The following is a 27,492-nucleotide window of genomic DNA, read 5'->3' on the forward strand; positions in this document are numbered from 1 at the left end:
CAAACTTGTTTGTCTTAGTGATTGGCTGAACAAGAAATAGGACTGAGTGGACTTATAGACTCTAAAGTTTTGCATTGTTTTGTTTTTGAATGCAATTATTTTTTGTACATAATTCTACATTTGTAAGTTCAACGTTCATGATAAAGAGATTGCTCTAAGTACTTGTATTAATTAGGTGAATTGAAAAATACTATTTCTTTTGTTTTTTACAGTGAAAATATTTGTAATCAAATGTAAATATAAAGTGAGCACTGTACACTTTGTATTCTGTTATAATTGAAATCAATATATTTGAAAATGTAAAAAACATCCAAAAATATTTAAATAAATGGTATTCTATTATTGTTTAACAGTGCAATTAATTGCACGATTAATCACGATTAATCTTTTAAATCATGCAATTAATTGTGATTAATTTTTTTAATTGCTTGATAGCCCTAATTGCTATCTGTTTTCCTTTTTTCCATTTATTATATATTGGTTTTTTATTTTATTTATTTCTAATTGCTGCCTTAACTTTGCCACTGAACCAGCATGGGCTTTCCCCCCAAGTTGTCCTCTTTCTTGATTGTGGAATTTTTGGCCATCTAATAAACTCTTCTTACAGAAATCCCAATTTTCATTCACATTTTTCTGTCTAAATTTTTCCTCCCAATCAATTTTGCTCATAATTTTTTCACAGCTTTAGAAAATTATCCCTTTTGAAACACCAACTATATATCTATATCTATCTATATAGATAGATATTTTACTACTTGGGACTGTCTTCTGTTTGTCCATATTGAATGTAATCAGATCATGATTACTGGTCCCTAGGCAACTACCAATTTCCAAAGTAGCAATTAATTCATCTTTATCCATCATAATGAGGGCCAAAATAGTTACCTCGTGCTAGGTGAACACCTTTTGTGTTAGAAAATCATCTATAATTTTTAGAAAGTCTTGTGATGGTTTTACTACTGCATAAGGTCTCCAGCATATGTCCCCCAAATGGAAGTCCCCCATAACAGTTTTTCTTTCCACATATTACATACAAGTGTTTAAGAAGCAACTTATGTTGTCTTCTGGTTTGATTAGGTGGTCTATAACAAACCTCTACCAGTATCCAACTCCTTGGTGGTTCTAGCGCACATGGATACCTGTGAACTCAAGATCCTGTGGTTCTGAATTATTATTAACTCAGAAACAGGAAATGGCATCTTTACTATAGCGTGCCGCTCCTGTCCCTTGTACCCACTCTATCCTTCCTGAAGAGATTATAACCAGTGATTTTAACATTTTAGTAATGCAAATAGTTCCACCAAGTTTCATTAATGCCAGTTGTATCAAATTTCTTCTCATCAATGAGAATTTCCAATTCTTGCTTGTTACCGAGGCTCCTAGACTTGGAATATAAGCAACTGAAAAATGTCTTCTCTTCACATTCTTTAATCACATCGGTTCAATTTTTTCATGACATGCTGAGTTTGAATTTGCCATCTTATCACCCTCCTCTACCTCTTGCATTACTAATTTAATTCCCTTCCTGTCTGCTCCAGCTAGTCTCCAGTCAAGAAGATTAGCCATTAACTGAGACACTTACCTGCCATTAAAATTAAATGAATATGTGTGATAAAATCCTATCCCCTAGACTGTTTTGAAAATCAATTCTAATGTCTTTCCATCTTCTACAGGGGCAGTCGGGATATGGTCATTTACTAGTATGTGGAGTACTAGAGCAAACAAATGATGATTTATGATGATTTGCCTTAGAGAGGAAAGATGGGCATGTGATAAGGGACTGGATAAAGAGATCTGTGTTCAATTCCTGGCTGTGCCACATTGGGACTGTCTGCGAGACCATAAAGAAGTCACTTAATCTCTCTGTGGCTTAGTTCCCCACCTTTTCCCCTACCTTTTGTCTGTCTTCTCTATTTAAACTATAAACTCTCCAAGGTCAGGACTCTTTGTTACCATGTTTATGAACAGTACCTAGCATGTTGGGGCCCCTAGGCACTTCTGTAATATAATGGTGATGAAACTACCAGGGTTAACTACCCTAAATTATCACATATGCCTAAAATCTACTCATGATCCACCTCAAAACAGATTAAAAATGGAATCACCAACTTATCATTCAGAGGACTGTATTGATTGTGACAGACCCAGACCAGTGGGGTACAGGAGTCTGGTAGAGGGCAAATATACTGGTCACTGGATGAGTAGTTTTCTGTTCCCTGAGTGACCAGAGCAGGGGCTGCACTAGAGTAATCAGGAACCTGCTAGAACCAGTTCAGGCAGGCAGGCTAATCAGGGCACCTGGGTTTTAAAAGGAGCTCACTTCAGTTTGTGGTACAAGTGTGAGGAGTTGGGAGCAAGAGGTACAAGGAGCTGAGAGAGAGAGTGTGCTGCTGGAGGACTGAGGAGCACAAGTGTTATCAGACACCAGGAGGAAGGTCCTGTGGTGAGAATAAGGACGGTGTTTGGAGGAGGCCATGGGGAAATAGCCCAGGGAATTGTAGCTGTCATGCAGCTGTTACAGGAGGCACTATAGACAGCTGCAGTACACAGGGCCCTGGGCTGGAACCCGGAGTAGAGGGCGGGCCTGGGTTCCCCCCAAACCTCCCAATTGACCTGGATTGTGGGTTCTTCCAGAGGGGAAGGTCTCTGGGCTGTTCCCCAACCCACATGGTGAATCTCTGAGGCAAGAAAATCTGCCAATAAGTGCAGGACCCACCAAGATAGAGGAAGAACTTTGTCACTACCCAGGCTTTATATCATGTAGTAGAAATTGACTAATCTGCTTCAGAGAATTATTTCCTGGAGTCTGTCTATTCCATTTGTACATTCACCTTCTAAACAGCTTTCAGTAGTTTTATTACAAAGGCCACAGTTTAGAACAAAAGAGTTTTTCCTGGAGCTTTGCCAGGAAGATCAATGGTCAGACACCTTAATCAATGAAGCCTTTATAATCTGAGCTGCTGCTTTTCTCAACACACGAATGTTTAACAAATCTCTTACGAACTATGCTTCGTTCTACTCAGGGCTGGCTCTGGCTTTTTTGCCGCCCCAGGCAAAAAAGCCTCCCGTCGCCTCCTGCTCCCCAGCGGGGAGCGTGGCAGGGAAGGGCGCCGAGCCCACCACGACCCCGCTCTCCCCGGCCGGCCAGAGCACCGGGGGAGGGCGGCGAACCCGGCCGCGGCCCCGTTCTCCCCAGGTGAGCGCGCCCCACTCCAGGTGCCGCCCCAAGCACATGCTTGGAGGGCTGGTACCTGGAGCCGGCCCTGGTTCTACTCCATGAGCTTTTTCTTCATTACCCAGAGCATTCTGAGCAGCAGCTTGTCTCCAGCCCAATGAATCCACACAGAGAGCCAACCCCCACTTTCCTGATCATGCAAGCATGTGCAAACACCACCCATGACTTCAGAAGGGTCTGGAATGGGTACAGATTACAGGATTGGAGTCAGAGCATCCCAGACACCATTTTGGGTTAGGGACAGGTACGCTGTAGGCTCTGTTCCCATCTTTTGTGCTTATTGGCTAGTTTTAGTTGATATTTGTGCTCATTCATTTAAGCTTCTTTACACCATGCAATGTATGCAAAGGTGGAAACAAAATACTTTTTCTTCAGTCTGTCGTTGCCAGTAGTACATAATCCTGAGGGACATTAAAAATGTACAGTTATCTGCCATTTGTGACTGAAACAAGCAATACCTGGCCTCATGCCTCAGCCAAAGCAGAAACAGCCCTTTCAAAAGCCAGACTGAAGTGTCCTAGTATTTGACTTTCACCTACTTTGAGTAACTAAAACAGTGAGTTACAATTTTGACTGATCAAATATTTGTATGTACTGGGGAGAATACTGCCCTGGCAGAGATATGGACCATATGACTCTCTAGAGATGTGCAAAGTCACTCTGCAGAGACAGACAAATTCCATTTTTAATGACTGTCCATCTAAATTTAGGACTATATAGTTCCCTTAATCTAGTTGGACGATTATAAACAGTAACATATTGAGCCTTGGTAGGTGTTGCTGCAAGGATTGGTATCAAATACTATCTTACAGCTCTGATTCTGCAAACATTTGCACACATGCTTGGCTTTAAGCACATAAATAGCCCCCCTGACTTCAATGGAAATACTCCTGTTAAAAGTCAAGTGTGTTGGTTTTTTCCTCAAGGCTTTATTTAACTTCTTTGTTAGTGAACTGTAAAAGAGAGTAGTAAACAATGTTAATGACATTTACAGAGGATGCTAAATGCAGAGTTGTTAAGTGAGAGAGAAATAATCCTCATCTTTTGCACCTCTCTAGTGCCTTCCCTCAGAAGATTTCCATGCGCTTTGTAAACATTAGTTTAGCTTCACAATATTCCTATAGAGTAGATAAATACCATCAATTCAATTTTACTGAAAAGGAAACTGACAGAGAAGTTAAGTGACTCCTATGTGATCTTAGACCAAAGAGCTATGGCAGAGATAGGAGTAGAGCACAAACAACTTGGCTGCTTAACCTGTGCTTTAACTACAAGATCATCTTTTCTTCCCTTGGAAGGCTATCAGTATGGGAAGAAAATATTTAGCTTGGAAAAAAATTCTACAAAAATAATCCTAAGCAGATACTCAAAAGCAGTAATGCTGAAAGAGATCATTGGTGACAGGAGCCAAGAAGTTATTTTGGAATGTGATAGGGAAAAAAAAAGGCCTATATAATTTTGGGTTGCACATGTGCGGGCACCATATCTCAGAGCAGGGAGATAATAGCTATTGAAGTGGTGGAGAAATGTTGAGTTTTGAAGTTTCTGAAGTTTGAATATTCTGACCAAGTACACTAGTCATTCACTCTACGGCTCTGGTGTGACCAGATCTAGAATACTGCATTCAGTTTTGTGTACCGGACTGCCAGAAAGATAGTGACAAACTGGAGGAGGTTCACTGAATCACTGCAAAAATTGTTTGTGGGTTGTTGGAACTTACTTTTGAGGGAAGAACTAAATATGTATAGCTTGGTTAAACATCGAATAAGGAAGGAAACTGAGGCTATGTCTACACTACTGCGGTAAGTCGACCTATGCTACGCAACTCCAGCTACGTGAATAACGTAGCTGGAGTCGACATACCTTAGGTCGAGTTACCGCGGGGTGAGGGGGGGGGGGTCGACAGGAGAAACTCTCCCATCGACTTATCTTACTCTTTTTGTTGGGGGTAGAGTACAGGGGCCGACTGGAGAGCGATCAGCTGTCAATTTGGCGGGTCTTCACTAAACCCGCTAAATCGACCACCGGTGGATCGATCTCAGAGCGTCGATCCCGGCTGTAGTGTAGACATAGCCTAACACTAGTCAGCTATCTGAAGGGTTTAAATACAAAGCATGGAGAGGAGAGGATAATTTGGTTTGAACAGAGGGTATAACTAAGTGTAATAAAAAGATTAATATTGGAGAAAACTTCTTGACAGGTTCTGGAACAGTGTCTTGAGAAATGGTGGAAGCCCTATCAGATGAAACATTTAAAATTGAAAGTTAGCAAAATCACTTATAAATGCACAATCTGGAGCTATCTTGTTGCCAGGGATTTGCATCAGAGGATTGAATAAATCTTTTTCTTCTCCAACTTGCATGATTCCATCATGAACTTGTCCATGCATTTTTAAAAATAAAACATAGTGCACTTAATGAAGTGGGACATTTTTAATTTAAACAGTAGGTGGCTCCACAGGATTTCTTATCACAAGGGTAATTCTCCAAGGGCTAGGTAAACTGGCTTTAAGATAGCTTTGTGCTGGTTTATGGGTGCAACACAGCCCTAAGGCAGGAGAGAATCTGACCCATGTTATCTAGCAGCAAAATTAACTACCCTATAACTGTTTAGGATAATAGTTCAGATTTTTTCTGATGTCATCAGGCATGTGGGATCCTCTCTCCCCTGACCCTTCATCTACTTCTCCCATAATAACCCTAGAAGATTTAATATTGCAGCAATCCTCCACATGGTGGAAGATGATCGAATGTAGCTCTGTCCACAGCCATGCACTGGCACTGTGGGCTGACATATTAGATCTTTAAACTTTTCTATATAACAGGCTTTTGTGGGACACATTCTTAGCTAGAGAAAGCATCACTTCAATATTCCTTGCAGATTATTGTTCCAGTAGCTGTTGTATTTTGTATGAGCATTTTCAGTACCCTATAAATTATTAAAGCATATCTGGATGTGGCAAAGAGATGGAACATTTGCTAGATTTTACTGTTGCTTTGATAAAAAGATATGCCCAAAGGTGAACTTACAGTTCAGGACTGGTAAATGAGTGTTTGCACACATGCAAATACTCTTTCCCTACTTTTTTATAGGATACTGTATAACTGTTTAATATTTCAAAATGAAGATTCATTAATGTGCAACAAAATATTGGTTCTGGGGGGAGACAAAATTGATATGAAATGTTAATGTTAAAGAAATATCATCTATACAAGGGGTCTCAAACGCAATTTACCTTAGGGCCAGTGCCAGTCCTCAAATCCTCCCAGCAGGCCAATAATGTCACTGAAGATGGTGTTCAGAAAAGAAAATGGTTTTTATTGTATTTTTTATTTCGAATTTCTTAGAAATAATAAAACTGTCATAGAACTTTATACAATTCTTCGCCTGCCAGAGAGTTTTTAGTGTTTGCCAGACACCTGGCAACACTTCAGTTCTGTCAGTTTGTTGATGTTTGGCCTCAGTGACTGAGCAGTTGAAACCTTCAGGATTGCAGCAAGGTGTGCATCAGATAGTGGTGTTCAGTATTTTGACTTGTTTATATTCATTGTGGGGGAAAAAAGTGACGTTGCTTCCATGGCTGACTCTGCCTGGCGCCTAGTGATGGTATCTCTGTCCCACTTCCGCAGCCAATGGGAGCTGTGGGGGGCGGTGCCTGCCACAGACATTGCCAGCAGTGTGGCTGCATGCGTCTCTCCTCCGTGGGCCACAGTGGGGAGGTTCTTGGGCCGCAGATGGCCCACGGGCCATGACTTTGAGACCCTGATCTATATAGTAACCGCCTCATAATTTATTTGCCACTGACACCTCCATAAATTCAAAATTCCTCAGTCTGATTTGCAAACAAAATGTTCATAAGAACTAATTATTAGAATAGCTAGAATTCGAAGACATTGCTTAAAATAGTCCCAGTGCTGACATGAAGACAGCCCGGAAAAAGGACCACCACCACAGATTAAAAATATGATGGTTACAGCTCCATATAGTTCATCTGTTATATTATAGACCTCCAGTCCTCAGGACGAGTCACAAATCCACAGAATGATGCCCTAGGATTTAATTCCATCTCTTTGGATCTGTGATTTACATGGCATAGTGGGGGAAATAAGAGGTATCATATGTACATGGATAGCCAAAGCATTATTTCAATGTCATCCCCTCCTAGAGCAATAGCAGGTCTTAGCTCAGGAGTGGGCAAGCTTTTTGCAGGCCATGAATGCTCACAAAATTAGGGTTGGGGTGCAGGAGGGGGTGTGAGATCTGGGGTGGGGCTGGGGATGAGGAGTTTGGGGTGTAGGATGGTGCTCTGGGCTGGGACCGAGGTGTTTGGAGGGTGGGAGGGGGAATCAGGGTTGGGGCTAAGGCAGGGGGTTGGGGCGTGGGGAGAGGTTCAGGGGTGCAGGCTCCACGCGGCGCTTACCTCAAGCGGCTCCTGGAAGCAGCAGCATGTCCCTTGTCCAGCTCCCATGCAGAGGCGCGGCCAGGCGGCTCTACACGCTGCCCCATCTACAGGCACTGCCCCTTCAGCTCCCTTTGGAGCGTGTAGGAACCAGAGTGGGGCCATGCCGTGGCTTCTGGGAGCTGCGTGGTGCATCCCCGACCCAGTGCCCCGGCTGGAGCGCCAGAGGGGCCCTGACCCAGCGCCCTGGCCAGCGTGCCAGAGAGGGGCCGAGCCGCGTGGTCTAGCCCCAACTTAGTGCCCCAGCCAGAGCGCCAGAGGGGGGGCCGAGCCGCATGTTTCAACTCCTGGCCCAGCGCCCCGGCCGGAGCAAGGCCAAGCCGCGTCGTCTGGCCCCGACCCAATGCCCTGGCTGGAGTGCCGGAGCGGGGCCGAGCTGCGTGGTGTGGCTCGCGGGCCCGCTTAAAACGGCTCGCAGGCTGTAGTTTGCCCACCCTTTTCTTAGCTTATTGGTCTTCTGAATGTACAGTGCTAACACTTAGTGGCGAGAGGAATAAATGAACACAGCCCCTCTGAGCTCTGACATTGATATATGTTCCAAGAGTCTCAAGGACCAACTGCTTGTCAGAAGAAACTAATGCTTTAGTAGGGTAAAGGATAGGTTTACATTAAAAGAATGGATAAGAGTAGGAATCAGGGATAAGAGAGAAAGTCAGGAGAATTACAGGTAAAAATTGATGAATGATTAATCAATCCCACAACAATAATTAAACATTCTACCCCCAAAAATGACTAAATACTGTTCAGCCAGCCTTGCACCAACTGAATATAAAAGCAAGTGGCTTCAGCTCCAGAGCATACCCACACGTCCTAAATGGTAAGTACATACCCATTATACCTTGCACTGCAGCTTTTAGAAAGTTTAGTTTGTTTTAATGTTAAAGTCTTATATCATGCCTGGCCATTACTTGTATGGGGTGTGGTGCGGACAGACCTTTACAACCCCATGAAAGCACACACAGACTTTACTCTAAGAGCCCGTTCCTAGCTACCTAAGTGTAGCATCCATGCACTGTTAAGGTATCCCTAAGCCAGGTAACAGAGATCAGTCTCTAGGCTGCTCAAGCCCTGGCTTTCCCTTGACTTCTGGTGCAAGGAAGGCCTAACAGGTGGGGAGGGCGGCAGGTGGCAATTGATGGCTCCTTCTCTCCTCCCCTCTTTGTCTGGGCCAGGCTGCCTGTCCTCTTCCCCTGCTGGTTCTGGTTAGACGATGCTGATTGTTTGGGTGAAAGGGCTGGCTACTCCACCTGCCCAATGCCGTTAACAGGCAAGGTGTTTTAGGGACAGTTAGCAGAGGGCAGGGCCGGCTCCAGGCACCAGCTTAACAAGCAGGTGCTTGGGGCGGCCCAGGGAGAGGGGCGGCACCTGCGGCAATTCAGGGGCGGCAGGTCCCTCACTCCCTCTAGGAGCGAAGGACCTGCCCCTGAACTGCCGCCGCTGATTGTGGCTTTTTTTTTTTTTGCTTGGGGCGGCAGAAATGCTGGAGCCGGCCCTGGCAGAGGGGGGACCCACAGTGAAGCTGAGAGCCTGGACTCCTCTGGCCAAGAAACAAAATGGAGCTCTTTCCTATCCTGCAGAGAGCAACTCCTGCTGCTAGAAGAGGTCTCCCTCACACCCGTTTGAGCAGGATGCATGTTTGGGTGGTGCCAGCCATGGGCAGGTTATTCTGCTTGTGCAGCCAGATCAGCGAGACCTCTATCCCAGTAACTCCTCTGCCTCACTCTCCCCTGGCGGGCAGGCCATTTCAGTTTTCTCTTCCCAGGCACTGCCTCTATGCTTCTGGCTGTCGGCGGAAACTGCTCCTCTCAAGCCGCCCCCTCCCCCCCCCCCTACAGTAAGGGAACTACATTATTTACAAAATTCTTTCCCTCCTCCCACAATCCTCCATTTATGTTTCCCTAGTGGTACAATAAATCTTAATGTGGTATCCCACCTTCTTTTGGATTTGTCAGTCACACACTGCTCATACCCCAGTCTTGCATCAGTTAATTAACCACACCCTCCAGCCCTACATCAATTAATTTTGTACCTCCCCAGCTCCCATCTCTGCCCCAGACCCACATCAAGTCTGCCCATATCAGCCCCTTGCCTCCCAACACACCTCTGCTGCTGTCAGGAAGTGTGTGTGTAGGGGAATAAAAAAAAAGGCATGAACAACAATTTAATACTTTCGCCTGCTGCTGCAGAACCTGCCAACAGAGGGAACATAAATAACAATCTCTTCTTCTAGATATGTGCAATCATTACAGATAACATCAATGGTTGTTATGAAAAACATGGGGTTGGGAGAGAGAACAAGCATGGGCATGTTTGAAATAAAAAGATCTTTGCATTATAACTCTCAGACAACAATAGATAGATGTCATCAGAATTGTTCCATGTGAAGCCTACCTATTCACACTCAAATGTACATAAGATTTATAGATATACTTGAATTCTAATGTTCATGAAAGATGTTGGGTTTTAATCAGGCCTTCTCTTTGCCTACAGAATGACTATAGCATAAGGAACAGCTTCCCCAATAGAGTGCCTCAACCTTGATTTGGAGAGACCACTTCTGTGGCTCCGAGAATAAGTCATTCTCTATCTCCATCCAACATTGGCCTGTCTTCTGAGATCAGTAAAAAGGCTGTTAATGAGAATGGGCACTTGTCCACTAGATACTGGACTGAGGCCAAGAATTCATTTCACATAGGAGCTCCAACAACCAGCAGAAACTTTTGATGCCTAAACTGACCTGTGATGGATTTGAGCTGGCAAGCTAGAGGTAAAAGGCTGACAGGTTTCAGAGTGGTAGCTGTGTTAGTCTGTATCAGCAAAAACAACGAGGAGTACTTGTTAGTCTCTATGATGAAAGGCTGTGTCCTAGGCTATTATCAATCCTCTGAGCCAGTCAGTCCCTCTTGAGATACAAGGTATTTAAACTTCAAGGTCCCTGTTCTCCTCCACAGAGTCCCAATTCTGGAGTCCCATTGACTTCAACAGAATTTACTTTATTGGATTAAATTCATCCCTGTGCAGAAAGCCAGTACAACAATTATGTGCCAGTTAAGTCTCACTTACTCCTTCAAAAGAGAGCTTAAGAGGTGTGTAGGCATTATGCTGGCCCTCTGCACAGGAATGAATTTCATCCATCCTGTGGGGGAGAATAGGGCTACATGAAATTTCAGAAGTAAAATAATACTGTGATGGCAAAAAGCTCTGACAGACAATCTTGAAGCTGGGATACATACCTCTAATAAAGTGAAGAGTGCTTCCCTCTCCCCTTTACTTCATGTGGAGTATTGGTAGGAATATAGAAAGCTCCAATAGCAATAAACTGTATTATGTAATCTAAAATCTGTGAGACACTGAGCAGCTTTCATTCCTTGCATAACTGCTGTTTACATAATACCAACAAGGGTGCAACAGACAAGGAGATACTAAAACAAATATGTGCAGTAGGGACAGTAAGTGGTGCAACAGCACTTTCAGTCATGACATAAGGAGCCTGTTGACAAAATAAATGAATGTCTGGCAAAACGGAAGCAGTCCCTGTCTTGTAGGTGGGTGGCACATGCATATTTTATAATATTGGACTAAGTTTTCCCTCCTGGCAAAGACTGTTAACAGTGTATAAAACAGCTTTTCCTTTGTTTCCATTATTTACATAATGGGAAATAATATGGAGAGAATTGACAGGATACAGATCCCATTCCAAATATTTTAGGGAAGCTTTGAAGAAGTAAGACAGAACCTCGCGTCCTTATTCTGCATGCAAGTATAGGCATAGCATTCTTCCTCCTAATCAAGCTAGAGACAAAATAAAACTAAATTTTCAGGTGAGAACTCAGACCCATTAATTTAAAACAAACACATTTGGAGTGGATTCTCTGATCCGTTGTGGCTGCTTAGCATTGCTTGGGGGCATGCTTAGTGGACATATTCTGTCTGTAGGTGGCCAGTAGAGAATTCCCCTTGTGTAGTGGAACTCTCTGCTATTGGAGATGACAGAGCCAGTTCCTGCACCTGCCACTCCCCACACCCGGGGCATTCTGGGGACAAGGAAGAATAGAGCTCTGCTATGCAGAATCTTCAAATTGCCATAAGTTATGGAGAGACCTTATGCCAATGTCAAATGATAGTTGCTTCTTAATTTTGTATTTCCAGTTTACTCTGGGGCTGGGTGGTGAAGGATCAGTGAGCCATGAGTAGTGATGGTACCAATCCTCTCTGGGCCAGAGTTTTGCTCAGGTGCAATTGAGAATCCGTCCCTTTGAGTTTAGTTGATGCGGGGGTGGGTGGGGAAAGGACAGATTTTTGCATTTTCTTGGCTTTAAATATTCTTGGAATGAGTAGATGTACATCACCTGCATCTTCACATTTGTTCATATTGTTTTTTTTTCCAGGGGTCCAGATGTAATGGAGAAGGAGCAGCATGTCCAGAAAGTTAGTAGCCACTACTGGCTGGTAAAAGACTGCAGTGAATATCTAGATCCTCTAACTACCTACTTTCAAACATGAAATTTTCCAATCCGTACTCAAGGTGCCACTAACCTTGCAAACTACTTGCCAGCGTTCAGCCTTCCTTTCATGAAGAAGGTAATTAAGAAGATGACTATAAGCTGTTTCCAAAATCACCTGAAGTCTTCCAATATCCTAGATTCTTCTCAATGAGGCTTTAAATATGGGAACTCCACTGGTTGCATTGCTGGATGACCTCCTGGCCAGGGACGATGGTAAAACATCTGTCCTCCTCCTTGTGGATCACAACATGGTGTTTGACACTGTTGATCGAGATGCTGCTGGTTCTCCCAGGAGAACTAGAAGGGGCAGCACTAGATGGTTCTGCTCTTTCTGCACAAACTATGGATAGAAGGTCTTGTTGGGCAACTTCACCTCCGCAACCAGAGCTCTGACCCTTGGATGAGAAACAGATGGTTGACACTAAACCCAGGAAAGCTGAAGTGATGCCCATGGGAGGAGACACACACTTTAGGCAGCTAGATAATACCATCCCATCACATTCAACTGAGGGCATTTGCCATTTCATCAAGAAACACTATATTGCTTCCTTCGTGATACTAGACACCCACACAGGAACATACCTTACCAGCTGAAAGTGCAAAAAGGAGTGCAAGTACAACACATCACATCAGGCACATCCTTGCCTCCAATCCAGACTTCCTTGAACCCTTTTTGGCCCCATCAGAGAATCAGGGCTGATATCTATAATAAATGGATAGGCCAAATGCCTCTATAGCTGAACTCAAACCAACTTTACTGTCTTAGTTCTGGTTGGTGTGACAGAGATCACTCATTGCAGGTGCTGCCTTGTGGGCAGGCCTGGGCACAGCAGGCTGTCTTCTGTCTTGGCCCCGTTGACAGCCACTCCTGCCTTGTGGCAGTCTGTCCCTCTCGTGGCTCAGTGTTCTGACCAGCTCATGCATCTAATGGAAGTAAGACCTTTTGGGGTATATAAAGACTCCAGCCCTATTGGTTAAGCAAGGGCTTCTGATCTGTCCTGGGACAAGAACTCAGGGTCTCAAGACTTTTGGCTTCAAGGCCTTCTCTCCCCCAGATTCCCCTTATCAGGAGTAGGCTTTCTGCATTCTGCACTGCCAAAGGGCTAGTAGGGGAGCCAAGGCCCACCCTCTCCACTGGCTTCTGGTCCAGGGCCATGTGGTAAGCATTAAGTCCTGCACCCAAACATGCTATACTGCTGCCTCCATGGATCACTTCCTACCAGTCCCCTCTTTTCCAGCAGATAAAGTAAAAATATTAGATAACTGAAATCAGAGGTAAAGCCTCAGACCTTCTCTGTGTCACAAGTCTCTTCTCTGCAGGTTTTGGCAAAAGCCACTACACCCAGAGTCTTGGGCAGGAGGACTTCCTGCAATGCATCTTTCCTGGAGTGTAGGTCAGTTTGCTTCCACTGTCTGCCCTCCTACTGAGCTGGGCTGTTCTCCTTTTTGAGTGCCTCCTCCAAGCCAAGCGTGGTTTGCAGCTGTGGTGAGGTGGGGATAGCTGGGCCCACAGTGACTGCTTAACCCTTTCCTTACTGGTGCGGGTTTTGTATACCTCCACCACAGCTGTACCCAATGCCAGATTTATTTTGTGGTTCTCATTTAGATACAGCCAAAATATCTTGAGAACAACTTTCTGTGAAAATCTCATGAGGATATCTGATCTCAAAAGATATCTGCCATTTTGGAGCAAATCTCACAAGAGCAGTTTGTGAGACTTCAGTGCCATGAAATCCAAACCCAAGCCGCAGATCTGGTTCATCACTAAATCTGAACCCTAGTTTAAATATAATACAAATCCAGAACTGCACATCACCTGCTGAGACTATCTGTAGTAGACAAACACGTCTGCCAGATTTATATTAAGTCTCCAGTCCTGTTTATGCAGAAATCAAAATTCTCAGTATTCTCCATTTTTAGAGTTATCATACTAAAGAAACTATTCGCTTCTCAGTATGGGTTTGGCATATGACTACACTGTTACATTATTTAGCATGCACAGGCAGTGTATACTTATCAGATAGTTGCTTGCCAAATATTTTCCTTTGTGGGTATACTGGGTGAATAGAATATCTGATAAAATGAGGCTGATGACTGGGTGGCAGTACATCGAAATTTGGGAGGAAATTTGGATTAAAAAGATTATAAATGGATTTGAGATTTTACGATGACAACAGATGTGAAACTTAACTTTCTGGAAATCCTGCTTTGTTTGATCAGATTAAAAGATGATTCAAGCTCTAAACATGAGCGATCCATTGGTTTGTACAATAATGTGGCCAGATCTTTCCTGCTTAGGAAAGATTCAGAATTTCAGATATATAATTTATAACTTCAAAGAGAAACTTCCATTAAGAGTAAATGCTTGCAAAGCCCAAACTGAACAGATTTAAAATCAACTGATTTTGAAATGATATTTCACAAGAGCTGCTGTAACAAATGCAATTTCACTAACAAGGCCTACAGGTAGATTCCATCTGGAAAGTTGACAGGTGGTTAGAAGAGAACACTTTCCAAATAGCTTTCAAGACTAAAAGCTCCAAATCCTTTCATTTGGTTTTAAAAGTTTCCTGGTGCACTAAAGTGTTACAGTTTTTTCCATTTATAAACTGAAGGTAAATTATTACTATGGTATTTGAGTTTGAGATTATTATGAATACATTCTTTTTTAGTTTTATTTTTTTGAGTAGTGACTCAACACTCAGACCCTTGGTGTGGTTTCTGTGGTTCTCACTTCCATTTCAATTTTCCACATACAATACCTTTCAAATTTTGATTTATACAGTGTACTTATTTTAGTTTGTAGTAACATACTGCAGGAAAAATATCCTGAGATGCTTCTGGAAAGGCTAGACCTAAAGGGTCAATATAAATAAGAATCCAGTTCTAATGTTAATGCAAAGAAGACTCTGACCCACGGATTGTGTGTCAAATTCTCATGTCAGTTTTGCGGGTGGCAGTCTCAGCAAAGACCAGAGGTGAAAGTAAGCCGGTACAGCGTACCGGCAAGAGCCAGTATACCGTGCCGGACTGCACTGGCTTCCGCAGCGGGGATTTAAACGGCTCTGGGTTCCCCGCTGTGGCAGGGAGCCCAGAGACCTTTAAATCCCGCCCGCAGCTCAGCGGCTGGGATTTAAAGGGCTCAGAGCTCCTGCTGCTGCGGGGAGCCTAGAGCCCTTTAAATCCCGCCCGCAGCTCCAGCGATCAGGCTGGGGCTGGGATTTAAAGGGCTCGGAGCTCCTGCGGCTGCCACGCCCCCCTCAGGATTCCGGCAATACTGGTAAGTCCTGTAAATTACTTTCACCCGTGGCAAAAGCACTAAGACTAAAAAGAGTATGAATTCAAATATTAGGTCTGAACCACATGAATGTGTTCCCAACATATGACTATCGGCTAAATTTCATTTTCACTTAAATCGGTGCCACTGTCAATGGAGTCACTGAGAATTACATAGAATATTAAAGGTCTGGTCTACACTGGGAGTGAGGGGGGGAAAATCAGTCTAAGTTACGCAACTTCAGCTACTTGAATAACATAGCCGAAGTCAACGTACTTAGATCTACTCACCGCGGTGTCTTCGCTGCAGTGAGTCGACTGCTGATGCTCTCCGGTCAACTCCATCTGCACCTCTCGCTCTGGTGGAGTACCGGAGTCCATGGGAGAGTGCTCGGTGGTCGATTTATTGCATCTAGACAAGATGTGATAAATCGACCCCCGCTGGATTGATCGCTGCCTGTCAATCCAGCAGGTAATGTAGACAAGCCCTGAGTGCTGAAATGGGATCTATAGGTTGTGACAGACCCAGACCAGTGGGGTACAGGAGTCTGGTAGAGGGCAAATATACTGGTCACTGGATGAGTAATTTTCTGTTCCCTGAGTGACTAGACCTATTGGGATCCTGTAAGTGCTAAAGGATCCCCCCAGCCTAAGGGGGGTCCACAGGACCTGGAGACCAAAAAATTACGGGGGACAACTAGTAAAAGAACAGGGACAGGAGTGAGGTCAAAGGGTCAAACGAAGCGAACCAGACAGGGACACCGAGCAGAGAACCCCGGACAGCACCCACTGCTCCTTGAAGGCGTCAAGGGAGCCAGTGGACGCCGCCCAGAGGAACTCTGCCCGGATACGTGAAAGAACGGAGGACCTGAAATACGCCCCACAGTCACAGGAAACTCCATCGGCCAACCTCCTTACTCTGGTTGATGGGATTTCACAACCACCCTTGGAAGCCTATTTCAGAACTTAACTACAGTTATAGTTAGACATTTTTTCTTAATATCTAACCTAAGTCTACCTTGCAGTACATTAAACCCATTACTTCTTGTCCTACCTTCAGTGGACACTGAGAACAATTTATCACCATCCTCTTTATAACAACAGCCCTTAACATATTTGAAAACTTATCAGGTGCCCTCCATTCAGTCTTCTTTTCTCAAGATTAAACATGTCCAGTGTGTTGTTGTTTTTTTTTTTTTAAACCTTTCCTCATAGGTCAGGTTTTCTAAACCCTTTATCATTTCTGTTGCTCTCCTCTGGACTCTTTCCAATTTGTCTACATCTTTCCTAAAACATGGAGCCCCAAAATTGTACACATTACTAAAGCTGAGGCCTCCCCAGTACTGAGTAGAATGGAACAATTACCTCCCATGTCTTACATATGAACTTCCTGTTAATATACTGCAGAGTGATATTAGTCTTTTAACCAACTGCATAACATTGTTGGCTCATACTCAATTTGAGATCCACTATAACCTGACAGATGCTTTTGAGCAGTACAACTACCTAGCCAGTTATTCCACATTTTGTAGTTGTGCCTTTGATTTTTCCTTTCTAGAGTATAGTCCTTTTCTCTTGTCTTTATTGAATTTCATCTTGTTGATTTTTAGATGAAGTCTCCAATTTGTCAAATTCATTTTGAATTCTAATCCTGTCCTCCACAATGCTTGCAACCATGGGCAGTGGGTATAATAGGCCAGGGGAGGCTAAGCCTCCCCTAAAGGAAGCCTTGGCCCCACCCATGCTCCACCCTCTCCCCCAAGCCAGCAGGAGCTCAGTTTCAGCCGGAAGTCAGCAACCTGGCACTGGGGCTGATGCGGGGGTTGGCAGATGACCTGGGGCTGGCAGGTGACCCGGCCCTGGGGATGGCCGGCGCTGGGGGGTGGCAGGTGACCTGGCACTGGGACTGGCCGGCAGCCTGGGGCTAGGGCTGGCAGTGGTTGGTGGCCTGCGGCTGGTGCTGAGAGCAGGCGGTGGCCCAGGATAGTTCCCAGGGTGCCTCTGGCCTCAGTGGAAGGGGCAGGGCTGCATGGCTAGCCTCCCCAAAGGGGAGGCTCACACGCTGCCCATGCTTGCAACCCCTGCTCAGCTGGGCAGGAATAGATGGGACCTATAAAGCCCAGGAGCTGACAACAGACAGGGCTGTTGGGGAAAGAGCAGTCATGCACTGGGAGGAGGGAGTTGGTACTCCCAGGGATGGGGGGAGGGGGAGAGACCAGGAAGATTAGGAAGCAGTCTGGGCTGAAAGGGTAGAGCCCAGAACTGATGAGCCGAGGGACCCTGGACTGGAACCCAGAGAAGAGGGTGGGCCCGGGTTCCCCTACTAGCCACTGGGGAAGTGGAACCATCATGGCAGCTCAGGAGAAGACTGTCTGGGACTGTTTGCATAGAAAGACTTTGGGTAACCCCAGAAGGGCGAAAGACGGATGGTGACTCAGTTGGAGGGCCAAGTCATGAAGAGGGTTTGCAGGGTGAGAGGATGATAGGTGAGCAGGGCCGGCTCTAGCTTTTTTGCCGCCGCAAAGCAAAAAAAAAAAAAAAAAACGCAGCCGCAGGGCTCGTGTGGAGGGCTGTCAAGGCAGCTTGCAGGGGGGTGAAGGGTGGTGCCTCGCAGCTGGGTGAGAGGGGCTCCCCCCTCTGGCCTTGGGGTGCCTCTCCCGGACGGGCAGGCGGAGCCCCCGGGGGCTGCGGGAGGTGCTGGCTCAGCCGCTCCTTTAAAGGCGGCTCGGCTGGGCAGGGCTCAGAGTGGCACGGGAGGCGGAGGTTGGTGCAGGCGGCAGGGAGTGGCGTGTCCCGGGGAGCCCGGCGGCACGGTGAGCAGCGGGGATCGATAGTTCCTGCCCCCCTGGCTGGGGTCCGTGCTCCTTCTGGGCTAGGAGTGGCAGAGCGCAGGGAGCCAGCGGGGGCTCCGGAGCTGTGGACCGGGTTGCCAAAAAAAAAAAAAAAGAACCATGGCAGGGCGGTCGGAATGTGCCGCCCTAAGATTGGCCGGAATGCCGCCACTTACAATGTGCTGCGACAGGCACGTGCTTTCTCGTCTGGTGCCTGGAGCTGGCCCTGTAGGTGAGGCATCACCTGAAGAGGGCACAGCAATTGACAGAGCTTATCCCCAGGATGGCCAGCAGGAGGTGCCACTGTGGTGAGTGGGCCCTATGACAGTATCTCATACAAAGTAGAGCAGCTTCAACAGGAGAGATTGAGAGAGATCCATCTCAGAATACCTTATAGCCCACTATTTAGAGTACTGAGGGGGGATATCTGGTTTCAACTCTCTGCTCTAAATCAGAGAGGGGGTGATTTGAACCTGGGCCTCTTACATCCTAGGTGAGTACTCTAACCCTGCCCTATTGAGTTATTGCAATGCCTTTCCATAAGAGCTGGAATAGATTTGAAAGGTATACTGCCACCACTGTCAAGTTCCAAATTTAACCCATCTTAAAACAAAACAAAACAAAACAAAAATGGTTGTTTTTCATGCTCTCTCTTGATGACAAGAACAACCCCCCTCCCAAACAAAACAAGTCAGGAGCAGCTAAAATCCCAGCTTCCTAGCTAGTTTACTTACTTACATGCATGTCAATCAGTTACTCTGTCTTTTGACTCCATTCTTGAAAGAGGCAAAACATAAGCCTCCCCTTTTAATGCATGTACACACTGCAACTGCAGAGACACCCAAGACCAGATTTCACTCTTGTGTTTTACATCATCTCAAACCCTCTGTGGAATAATTTCCTTGCTTTGTAATTCACTACAACTCTCATCTATATTAATATGTCCTTAAAAAAAAATCTACCGAATTGCATGTCTCTTCTAGTAGAGAGAATATAATGAATAATTTAACATTTATAAATATAATTCAATAACATTTTACATTTAGTACCAATCTCCCCTCCCAGCTTTTCAAAACTATTCTTATCTATCACTTCTATTTCTAATGTTTCAGTATGACTAACTTCAACAGTTAAATATAAAGATACCTATACCAATTACAACACTGACAAAAAGACAAAGGTAAGAAAAGTATATAACATCACGTCTTTGGATACCATTAATGGTCCATTACAAATATGGAGAAATTTTGCTATCTGATCCATTAGTTTGTTTTGCCCTACAGTAAAGTACAAATCAATATTAGTATGAATGTACTTTAAAAATATAAATCCATTAACTTCAAGGCACTTTAGGAGCTAAAGCATATGTTCATAATTGAAAAAATCTCCAGTAAAAATGAGAAACTATTTCCTGATTTTGGTTAATGTATGTTCCAGCTTAATCATCTCCTAGGTGAAAGCTATTGTCTCAAAGGATTGGTATTACACAATCTCCTGACACTAAATTTTGTGCTATGTAATTTGCATTCTTCAGTGGATGTTGGCATGCAAACAAAACTACAGAACTTACTAAATTTCTGTTTTTCACATATTAAAATGCTGAGCTAACTCAGAGTTCATATATCATGGAACTTCTGTGCTGGATTGTAGCTATACTAGTCATGTTTACTGTCACGAAGAGGTTAAATTCCAAATTAAGGGCTTGATCCTGCAAGTTATTATTCACACAAATATTCCTACTTCAGTCACAATAGATATATACAAAGTTATGGATGATATGAAGAGGTAATTTGGGTGCTACTGTATAGTATGTGAACAAGAGGATATTCAATTAAATTGAAAAATCAACAGGAAATGCATTTTTACACAATGCAAAGTTAATTTGTGGGAGTAGTTATCAAAAGATATCATTAAGGCCAAGAACTTAATAGGTTTAAAAAAGGATTAAAACATTTATATTTATTTAATAATGAGAATACCTACAGTTACATTAGATAGATTAAAACTTTTTTAAAAGAAAGGATAAACTCTCATGTGTTAGGGCATAAACCAACCACTAACTGACAGAATTGGCAAAAAACTTCCCCTATGGGCAGTGTAATAAATGTGTAACACACAGGTGTGCTGCTAAAAGGCTGAACTTTATGGCCTGATATCAGTCATCTAACTAGGGTCTGCATACAAAGTTTGATACCCCTGACACTTTACAGGCTCTGGAGTGGGGCCAGGGATGAGGGGTTTGGGGTGCAGGAGGGGGCTCTGGGTTTGGGGGGGTCTCAGGGTTGGGGTAGGGGGTTGGGGTACAGGAGGGGATGAGGGCTCTGGGCTGGAGGTGCAGGCTCTGGGGTGGGGCCAGGGATGAAGGGTTTGGGGTGCAGGAGGAGGCTTTGGGTTGGGGAGGCTCAGGACTGGGGTCGGGGATTGGGGCAGGGGCTTACCTGCGACAGCTCCTGGTCAGTGGCGCAGTGGGAGTGCAAATGCAGTATTACTGCCTGTCCTGGCACCGCAGACCGCGCTGCGCCCAGGAAGTGGCCAGCAGCAAGTCCGGCTCCTAGATAGTGGTGTGCAGGCGGCTCCCCGCGGTTCTCGCCCACAGGCACTGCCCCGCACCAGCTCCCATTGAGGGTGGAGCTGGTGCTTGGGGTGGGGGCAGCTCCATGACCCCCGGCTTAGGAGCCAGACCTGCTGCTGGCTGCTTCCGGGGCGCAGCGCAGTGTCAGAACAGGTAGGGATAAGGCAGCACCGTGGCGCTGAGGGGACTTTTAACAGCCCAGTCAGTCTGACCAAAGCCACTGTGAGCCAGTGCCTGACATGTCGCAACCCAGGACTGGGTCAGGACCTGCAGTTTGAAAAGTCTAAAGACTTTGGGGCTGATCCAGAGGCCACTGATGTCCAAGGGAATCTTTCCATTGACCTCGGCAGGCTTTGGATCAGGTCCTACATTTTCCAAGGTCTTGAAATGTGTTTGACACAGGTGATTTGAGATGGCGCATTGGGCTGGGAACATCCCCTTGGGAGCTCCTCCACCCCGCTTTCAGCCAGGCGGCTGAGGGGTGAAGCACCAGGAGATGGCACTGCCCCCCCGAGCTTGGGAGGTGGAGGCGGCATTTGACAAGAGACCCTTGTCCTGAAGCCTCGCTAAGGAACCAGCGCGCACTGGCTGCCCTGAACGGGTCCATGCAAGCCCTGACTCCCCTGCCACAGCCGCTGCCACTGCCTGTGGGCGACTCCCCCAGCGCTCCGCGGCAGTGCGGTGTGTTTCCACCAGGGGCACTTGAGGTGGAACCCGCCTCCCCGAGCCTTCGCCTTGTAAGAAGTTCCCTGCTGTGCACAGTCACTCGGCTGCCCTGCCTGCAGCTGCTGCGGCTACAGGACAAGCCTAGTGCCGGGAGGAGAGACCGGCTCCCCCACCCGCCTCAGGTAGGGATCGGGGCTCGCCCTGCCGCCGCAGCGGGGGAGCTGGGGGACTCCACCCGCAGCCGGTCCCTTCACGCGGGCCTCTGGCGGCTCTGGAGGAGGCGGGAACCCCGCGCACCCCGCCTCGGCCTTTGCAGCCGGGCTCTCCGTACACCGGGCGCTGCTTCAGCTCTGCGGCGCGGGGCCAAGATCAGGGCCAGGCCCCCGCACAGCGGCTCCCGCAGCCGGCCGGCGTCACGCGCGGAGCCCACCTGACCCGCTGCAAGAAGCCGCTGGCGGGCTGCCCGCGGGTAGGGTAGGGCAGAGCAGGGCGGGGCGGGACGGGACATGCCGGGGCTGCTGAATATAACACCCCGGTCCGCAGCGGGATGCTGCTGCGGAGCCTGCGGCCGGCGCCCTTGGGAGAGTCCCCGGTCGGGCAGGGGGCTGAGCGAGCCCCAGCGCTGCCTCCTCCTCCTCGGTGCTGAAGGCTTCTCCCCAGGCCAGCGCCGCCTGCGTCCTGGCGCTGCCTCCAGCATGGCTTTCCCTGGGGCATTAGGTGAGTCCTTCTTCCCCAGGGGGACGCGGGGCTGGCACCGGGACCGGGATCCGCTCACCTTGGGGCCGCTGCAGCCAGCAGAGCAAATTGCAACACTTGAGCCGGCCGGCCGGAGCCTCCCCCGCCCGCTCCTGGCTGTCGTCGTCCGCCAGAAAGCGGCGGCATGGTCCTGGTTCAAGCCTCCTCCCTCAGAGAGCTGGCCATTGGCCAGGGCCAGATTTCCCCCCCTCTCAGCCCCTCACCCCTATGCTCCTGGCGGTCCCTGCGTGGAGGAATAGAATAGGATTCCTCATGGGGGCTGGTGCAGCTCTGATTTTATAATATTCACATCCTCTGAGTCAGTGGTTCTGAAGCTTTTCAGACCACTGCACCCCTTTCAGGAGTCTGATTTGTCTTCCCTACCCCCAAGTTTCACCTCACTTAAACTACTAGCTTATAAAAAGTGTCACAACACAGTATTCCTGAAAAATTGCTTACTTTCTCCTTTTTTACCAGGTAACTAAAAATAAATCGATTAGAAATAAATATTGTACTTGCATTTCAGTGTATAGTAAATAGAGCAGTATAAACAAGTCATCTGTGTGAAATTTTACTTTGTACCGACTACTAGTGCTTTTTATGTAGCCTGTTGTAAAACTAGGCAAATATTTAGATGAGTTGATGTAACTCCTGGTTGAGAACCACTGCTTTAAACTTCCTGATCAATCATTATCTTTTAAGTAATCATCCTGTCAGTGTCTAGCACAGTCCTCTCTTACTTTACAAGTTTAAGAGAAATAACTCCCACACAAGTTAAAGACAACTACAGCAACCTTGGGATAGCAGGAAAAAAAAAAAAGGATCAGGAAAGGACAGAGGGTTTTCTGAATACTGCATAATATTCAGCCTCTCCTCCCAGAGTGGGTAAATGTTTCATCATTTCCTCGTCCCCAAATCACAACAGCAGTGATCCATTTTTACTTTGGGAAATTGATTCCCCCACCTAGCATATTTTATTTTAAAGGAGTACAGTAAATATTGAAATGTATCAACTTACCAACCCAGCCCAAGGGGATTAGAAATTGCATAGTGAGTGAAGAGTCATTTTGCAATTTTTATGTTAAGTTTTCTTCAATGATGTGAACTGACCTATTAATGTAAACAAAACACGGCCTATCTGGAAGACAAGAGATGCCTGCACCTGTCATTTGCCTGAAAAAGGAGTGCAGGAACAAGCACTGTCCTGAAGAAAAATAGTTTGGTGTTAGTGGAGAATAGGGGTTTATGTATACATAGATAAAATGAAGTGAAAACTTGACATTTGGTGTAATGACTTAAAATTCACTTTGTTAATCAGAATGGGCTAAGTACTGAAGTCTAGGAGGCAAGAGGTTTCCTACAGTACTTCAGTTTAACAGTTGTGTAACTAAGGCCATTTTTACACTAGGAAAGCGATCAGTCACTGACAATGATTGTTCAGCAGTGGATCCCTCTCTAGGCCTACTCAGCCAATGATGAAACTGCTACTATAGATGGGACAAAACCATTTTTCAGCTCCATGTTCCACTAGGACTAGCAGAGGCGGTTTTACAGCCAAACACAGAGTGCCCTAGCATGCCCCCCCCCCCCCCATGACAGGGAGCTGAAGGGGCAGAAGCTTGGTCCTGCTGGCTCCTGGGGCTCCTGCTGCAGTCTCTGCACCCACGGGCAGCCAAGGTCCCCCTCCCCCATCTCCTCCCCTGAGTGTGCCGCTTTCCCACCCCTCCCCTTCCCTCCCAGTGCTTCCCCTGCTGCCAACACTCAGGTCACTCCGGGAGGGAGGGGGAGGAGCGGGGGCCACAGCACGCTCAGGGGAGGAGATGGAGAAGAGGCAGTGGCGGGGCCTTGGGGAAGGGGGTGGAATTGGGGTGGGGCAGAGCAAAGGTGGGGTCCCCGCACTCCTCCACATGTACCCCCCCCACCCCCTGCCTTGAGCCGGGGGGGTTGGGGAGGGCAGGGGCCTGAGAGCACCCCATGACCCCAGACCACACCCCTGCTCCGTGCCCTGACTCCTGTACCCCCCACCCTGAGCACCAAATGGAGCTCCTGCACTCCCCCACATTCCCACCTGCACCCCTCGCACCAAATGGGAGCTGCCCCAGGTAAGCGCTCCACACCCCAACCCCCTACCCCAGCTCTGAGCCCCCTCCTGCACCCTAAGTTCTGGCTTGACCCTGCACCCCAATGTTTTTTTTTTTTAAATAAAGCCTCTTATCCAAAGCACTTTACAATAGTTACCTAACGGTACAAACAATATCTGGAAAGATCATTAAGTGGTCTGCCGAGACCCTCAGCGATTTTTCAAGTGGTCTATGGAAAAATAAGTTAGACTACAAAAAACAATCAAGGTACCTCACTTTATTTTCATTATAGGAGGAGGATGAAGAAAAAAAGAATGAAAAACGGGGGCAGGGGGAGATAAGAGAGAATGTTCTTTTTCTTGGCTGGGTCCCAAGGAGGGGCCCCAAAAATGAAGCTGAGCACAGGGCCCCACTGACTCTAAATCCACCACTGAGGACCTAAAAGTCGCAATATTACAACAACAAAACTTCAAAAACAGACTCCAACGAGAGACTGCTGAATTGGAATTAATTTGCAAATTGGACACCATTAAATTAGGCTTGAATAAAGACTGGAGTGGATGGGCCATTACACAAAGTAAAACTATTTCCCCATGCTTCCCCCCTCCTCCCCCCCCCAGTTCCTCACATCTCCTTGTGAATTGCTGGAAATGTGCCATTTTCATTACCATTACAAACAGTTCTTTTCCTCTCCTGCTGATAATAGCTCACCTTAACTGATCTCTCTCCTTAGTGTGTATGGTAACACCCATTGTTTCAGAGAGAGAGAGGGGTGTGTGTGTGTGTGTGTGTGTGTGTGTGTGTGTACACTGTATTTTCCACTACATGCATCCGATGAAGTGGGCTGTAGCCCACAAAAGCTTATGCTCAAATAAATTTGTTAGTCTCTAAGGTGCCACAGTGGGGGAGGGATAGCTCCGTGGTTTGAGCATTGGCCTGCTAAACCCAGGGTTGTGAGTTCAATCCTTGAGGGAGGCCATTTAGGGATGGGGGAAAAAAAATCTGTCTGGGGATTGGTCCTGCTTTGAGCAGGGGGTTGGACTAGATGACCTCCTGAGGTCCCTTCCAACCTTGATATTCTATGATTCTACTCCTGTTCTTTTTGCGGATACAGACTAACATGGCTGCTACTCTGAAACACTGAGGACTAGTCATATGATCTTTAATTGAGCTGATTTGGTCCTACATTCACTAGCTGTGAACTGTTTCCAACACCACCTGAGGCAGCCTAGGAAGTCCTTATTACTGACAACTATTGTCAGCAGCTATATCTGGGTCTAACTATTATTAGAGACACAAGGTGGGTGAGATAATACATTTTATTGGACCAACTTCTGTTGGTTTTAGAGACAAGCTCTGTGTGGCTTGAAAGTTTGTCTCTCACAAACAGAAGTTGGTCTAATAAAAGATATTACCTCACCCACCTTGTCTTTCTACTATCCTGGGATTGTCACAGCTGCAACAATACTCCATGCAACTGTTGCTGACAACAATGGCTACAGAGGTCAGTAGAAAGATTCCTATGACCTTAATGAGACGAGAGTGAGAAACTGACATTAGAAGCTCAATTTGGATACATATTGCATTGTCACTGCATTACTAGATCAACCATGTGTATAGAAGTTGTTCTAGGACTATACTTGATTTTGTGAAAGTTTAATATTTGGTGTTATCATATTGCTGCTGAACAGAAAAGCTTAAGGGTATATCTTAATGGGAGTCTTTCCATTGACTTCCCTGGGCTTTGTCTCAGATGCAAGATAAGAATAAAAATAAAAATATCCAGTAAATCACCATTACTAACTGCTTTTTGGAACAGCTAGTCCTAGAACCCACAAGGAGAGGGGCAATTCTTGATTTAGTACTAAATGGTGCACAAGATCTGGTCCAAGAGGTGAATATAGCTGAACCACTCTGTAATAATGACCATAATGTATTTAAATTTAACATCCTGGGGGGGGGGTGTGTGTGGGAAGGGGGAATACCCAAGAAATCCACCACAGTAGCATTTAACTTCAAAATGAGGAACTACACAAAAGTGAGGAGGCTAGTTAAACTGAAATTGATATACCTGTATAATAAATTAAGGTGTGTGTGTGTGTGTGTGGGGGGGGGGGGGGTAGCTTCTTTTGATGGACACCCAGCCAGTTAGCTGTAAAATCCCTCTTGGTAGCTGTTCTTTACTTGCTTTACCTGTAAAGGGTTAAAAAGTCCCCCAGGTAAAGAAAACAAAAAGTGGGCACCTGACCAAAAGAGCCAATGGGAAGGTAGAACTTTTAAAAATTGGGAAAGAAACTTTCCCTTTGTCTGTTGTTCTTTGGGCTGGAGGAACAGAGCAGCCATGCTATAAGCAGCTAAGCCAAGTATGATTATAAGTCATCAGCTCATGCCTAGAACTACTTATCTGAACTCCAAATGTGTAAGTAGATCAGAATGTTTAGCTAGACATGATTAGGGTTATTTCTTATTGGTTTGTGGATCTCCTCTGTGCTAACCCCCTGATACATTTGTTTGCTTGTAACCTTTAAGCTGAACCCCCAAGAAAGCTATTTTGGGTGCTTGCATTTTGAAATTTCTCTTTTAAAATCTAGCAAAAGCCTAAGTTCCAGATGCATTTTCTTTCTTTTGGTTTTTAATAAAGTTTACCTTTTTTAAAAACAGGATTGGATTTTTGGTGTCTGAAGAGGTTTGTGCATGTTGTTTGATTAGCTGTGGCTTCCAGCTAATCTCCTTTTTTCCTTTCTCAGCTCTTTCCTGGAGGGAGGGTGAAAGGGCTTGAGGGCACCCCATAAGGAGGAATTCCCAAGTGCTCCTTCCTGCGTTCAAAGGGGGTTTTGTTGCATTTGGGTGGTGGCAAATTTACCAAGCCAAGGTCAGAGAAAAGCTGTGACCTTGGGAGTTTAATACAAGCCTGGAGTGGCAAGTATTAATTTTTAAAATCCTTGAGGGCCCCACTTCTGCACTCAGAGTGACAGAGTTGGGATTCAGCCTTGACAACCTTTTATTATGGTATTTTTTAAGAGGCGTAAACTATATGTATACCCCAAATGCCCCCCAACCCCCCCCAAAAGAAAAAAAAAAATCAATAGGACCACCAAAAGAATGCCACCATGGTTAAATGGAGTAAAAAGC

At 45.9% G+C, this 27,492-nt stretch overlaps 1 protein-coding gene and 1 long non-coding RNA gene across 9 annotated transcripts in view; one reads left to right on the plus strand and one right to left on the minus strand.

Moving 5' to 3' along the window:
- The first annotated feature begins 21,752 nt into the window (after window positions 1–21,752).
- Window positions 21,753–27,492, plus strand: part of AMPD3 (adenosine monophosphate deaminase 3) — a 51,468-nt gene continuing 45,728 nt past the window's right edge. For 7 of the 8 annotated variants that reach the window (XR_006176552.2, XR_006176551.2, XR_010600964.1 and 4 more), the window contains exon 1: window positions 21,753–22,261. Coding sequence is in view for 5 of the 8 variants with exons in the window: in XM_005291686.4 (XP_005291743.2) it covers window positions 22,051–22,261 (211 nt within the window). In the remaining 3 variants the exon portion in view is untranslated. The remainder of the gene's footprint in view (window positions 22,262–27,492) is intronic. The other variant, XM_042858866.2, reaches the window with a different exon arrangement.
- LOC135983375 (uncharacterized) lies at window positions 22,575–26,381 on the minus strand. The gene is made up of 2 exons (XR_010600967.1): window positions 25,785–26,381; window positions 22,575–25,578 (listed from the first exon to the last, which is right to left on the minus strand). It is a non-coding gene; the product is annotated as an uncharacterized LOC135983375 (long non-coding RNA).

This window comes from Chrysemys picta, chromosome 4 (assembly GCF_011386835.1).
Source record: "Chrysemys picta bellii isolate R12L10 chromosome 4, ASM1138683v2, whole genome shotgun sequence".
In the NCBI taxonomy this organism is placed as follows: Eukaryota; Metazoa; Chordata; order Testudines; family Emydidae; genus Chrysemys; species Chrysemys picta.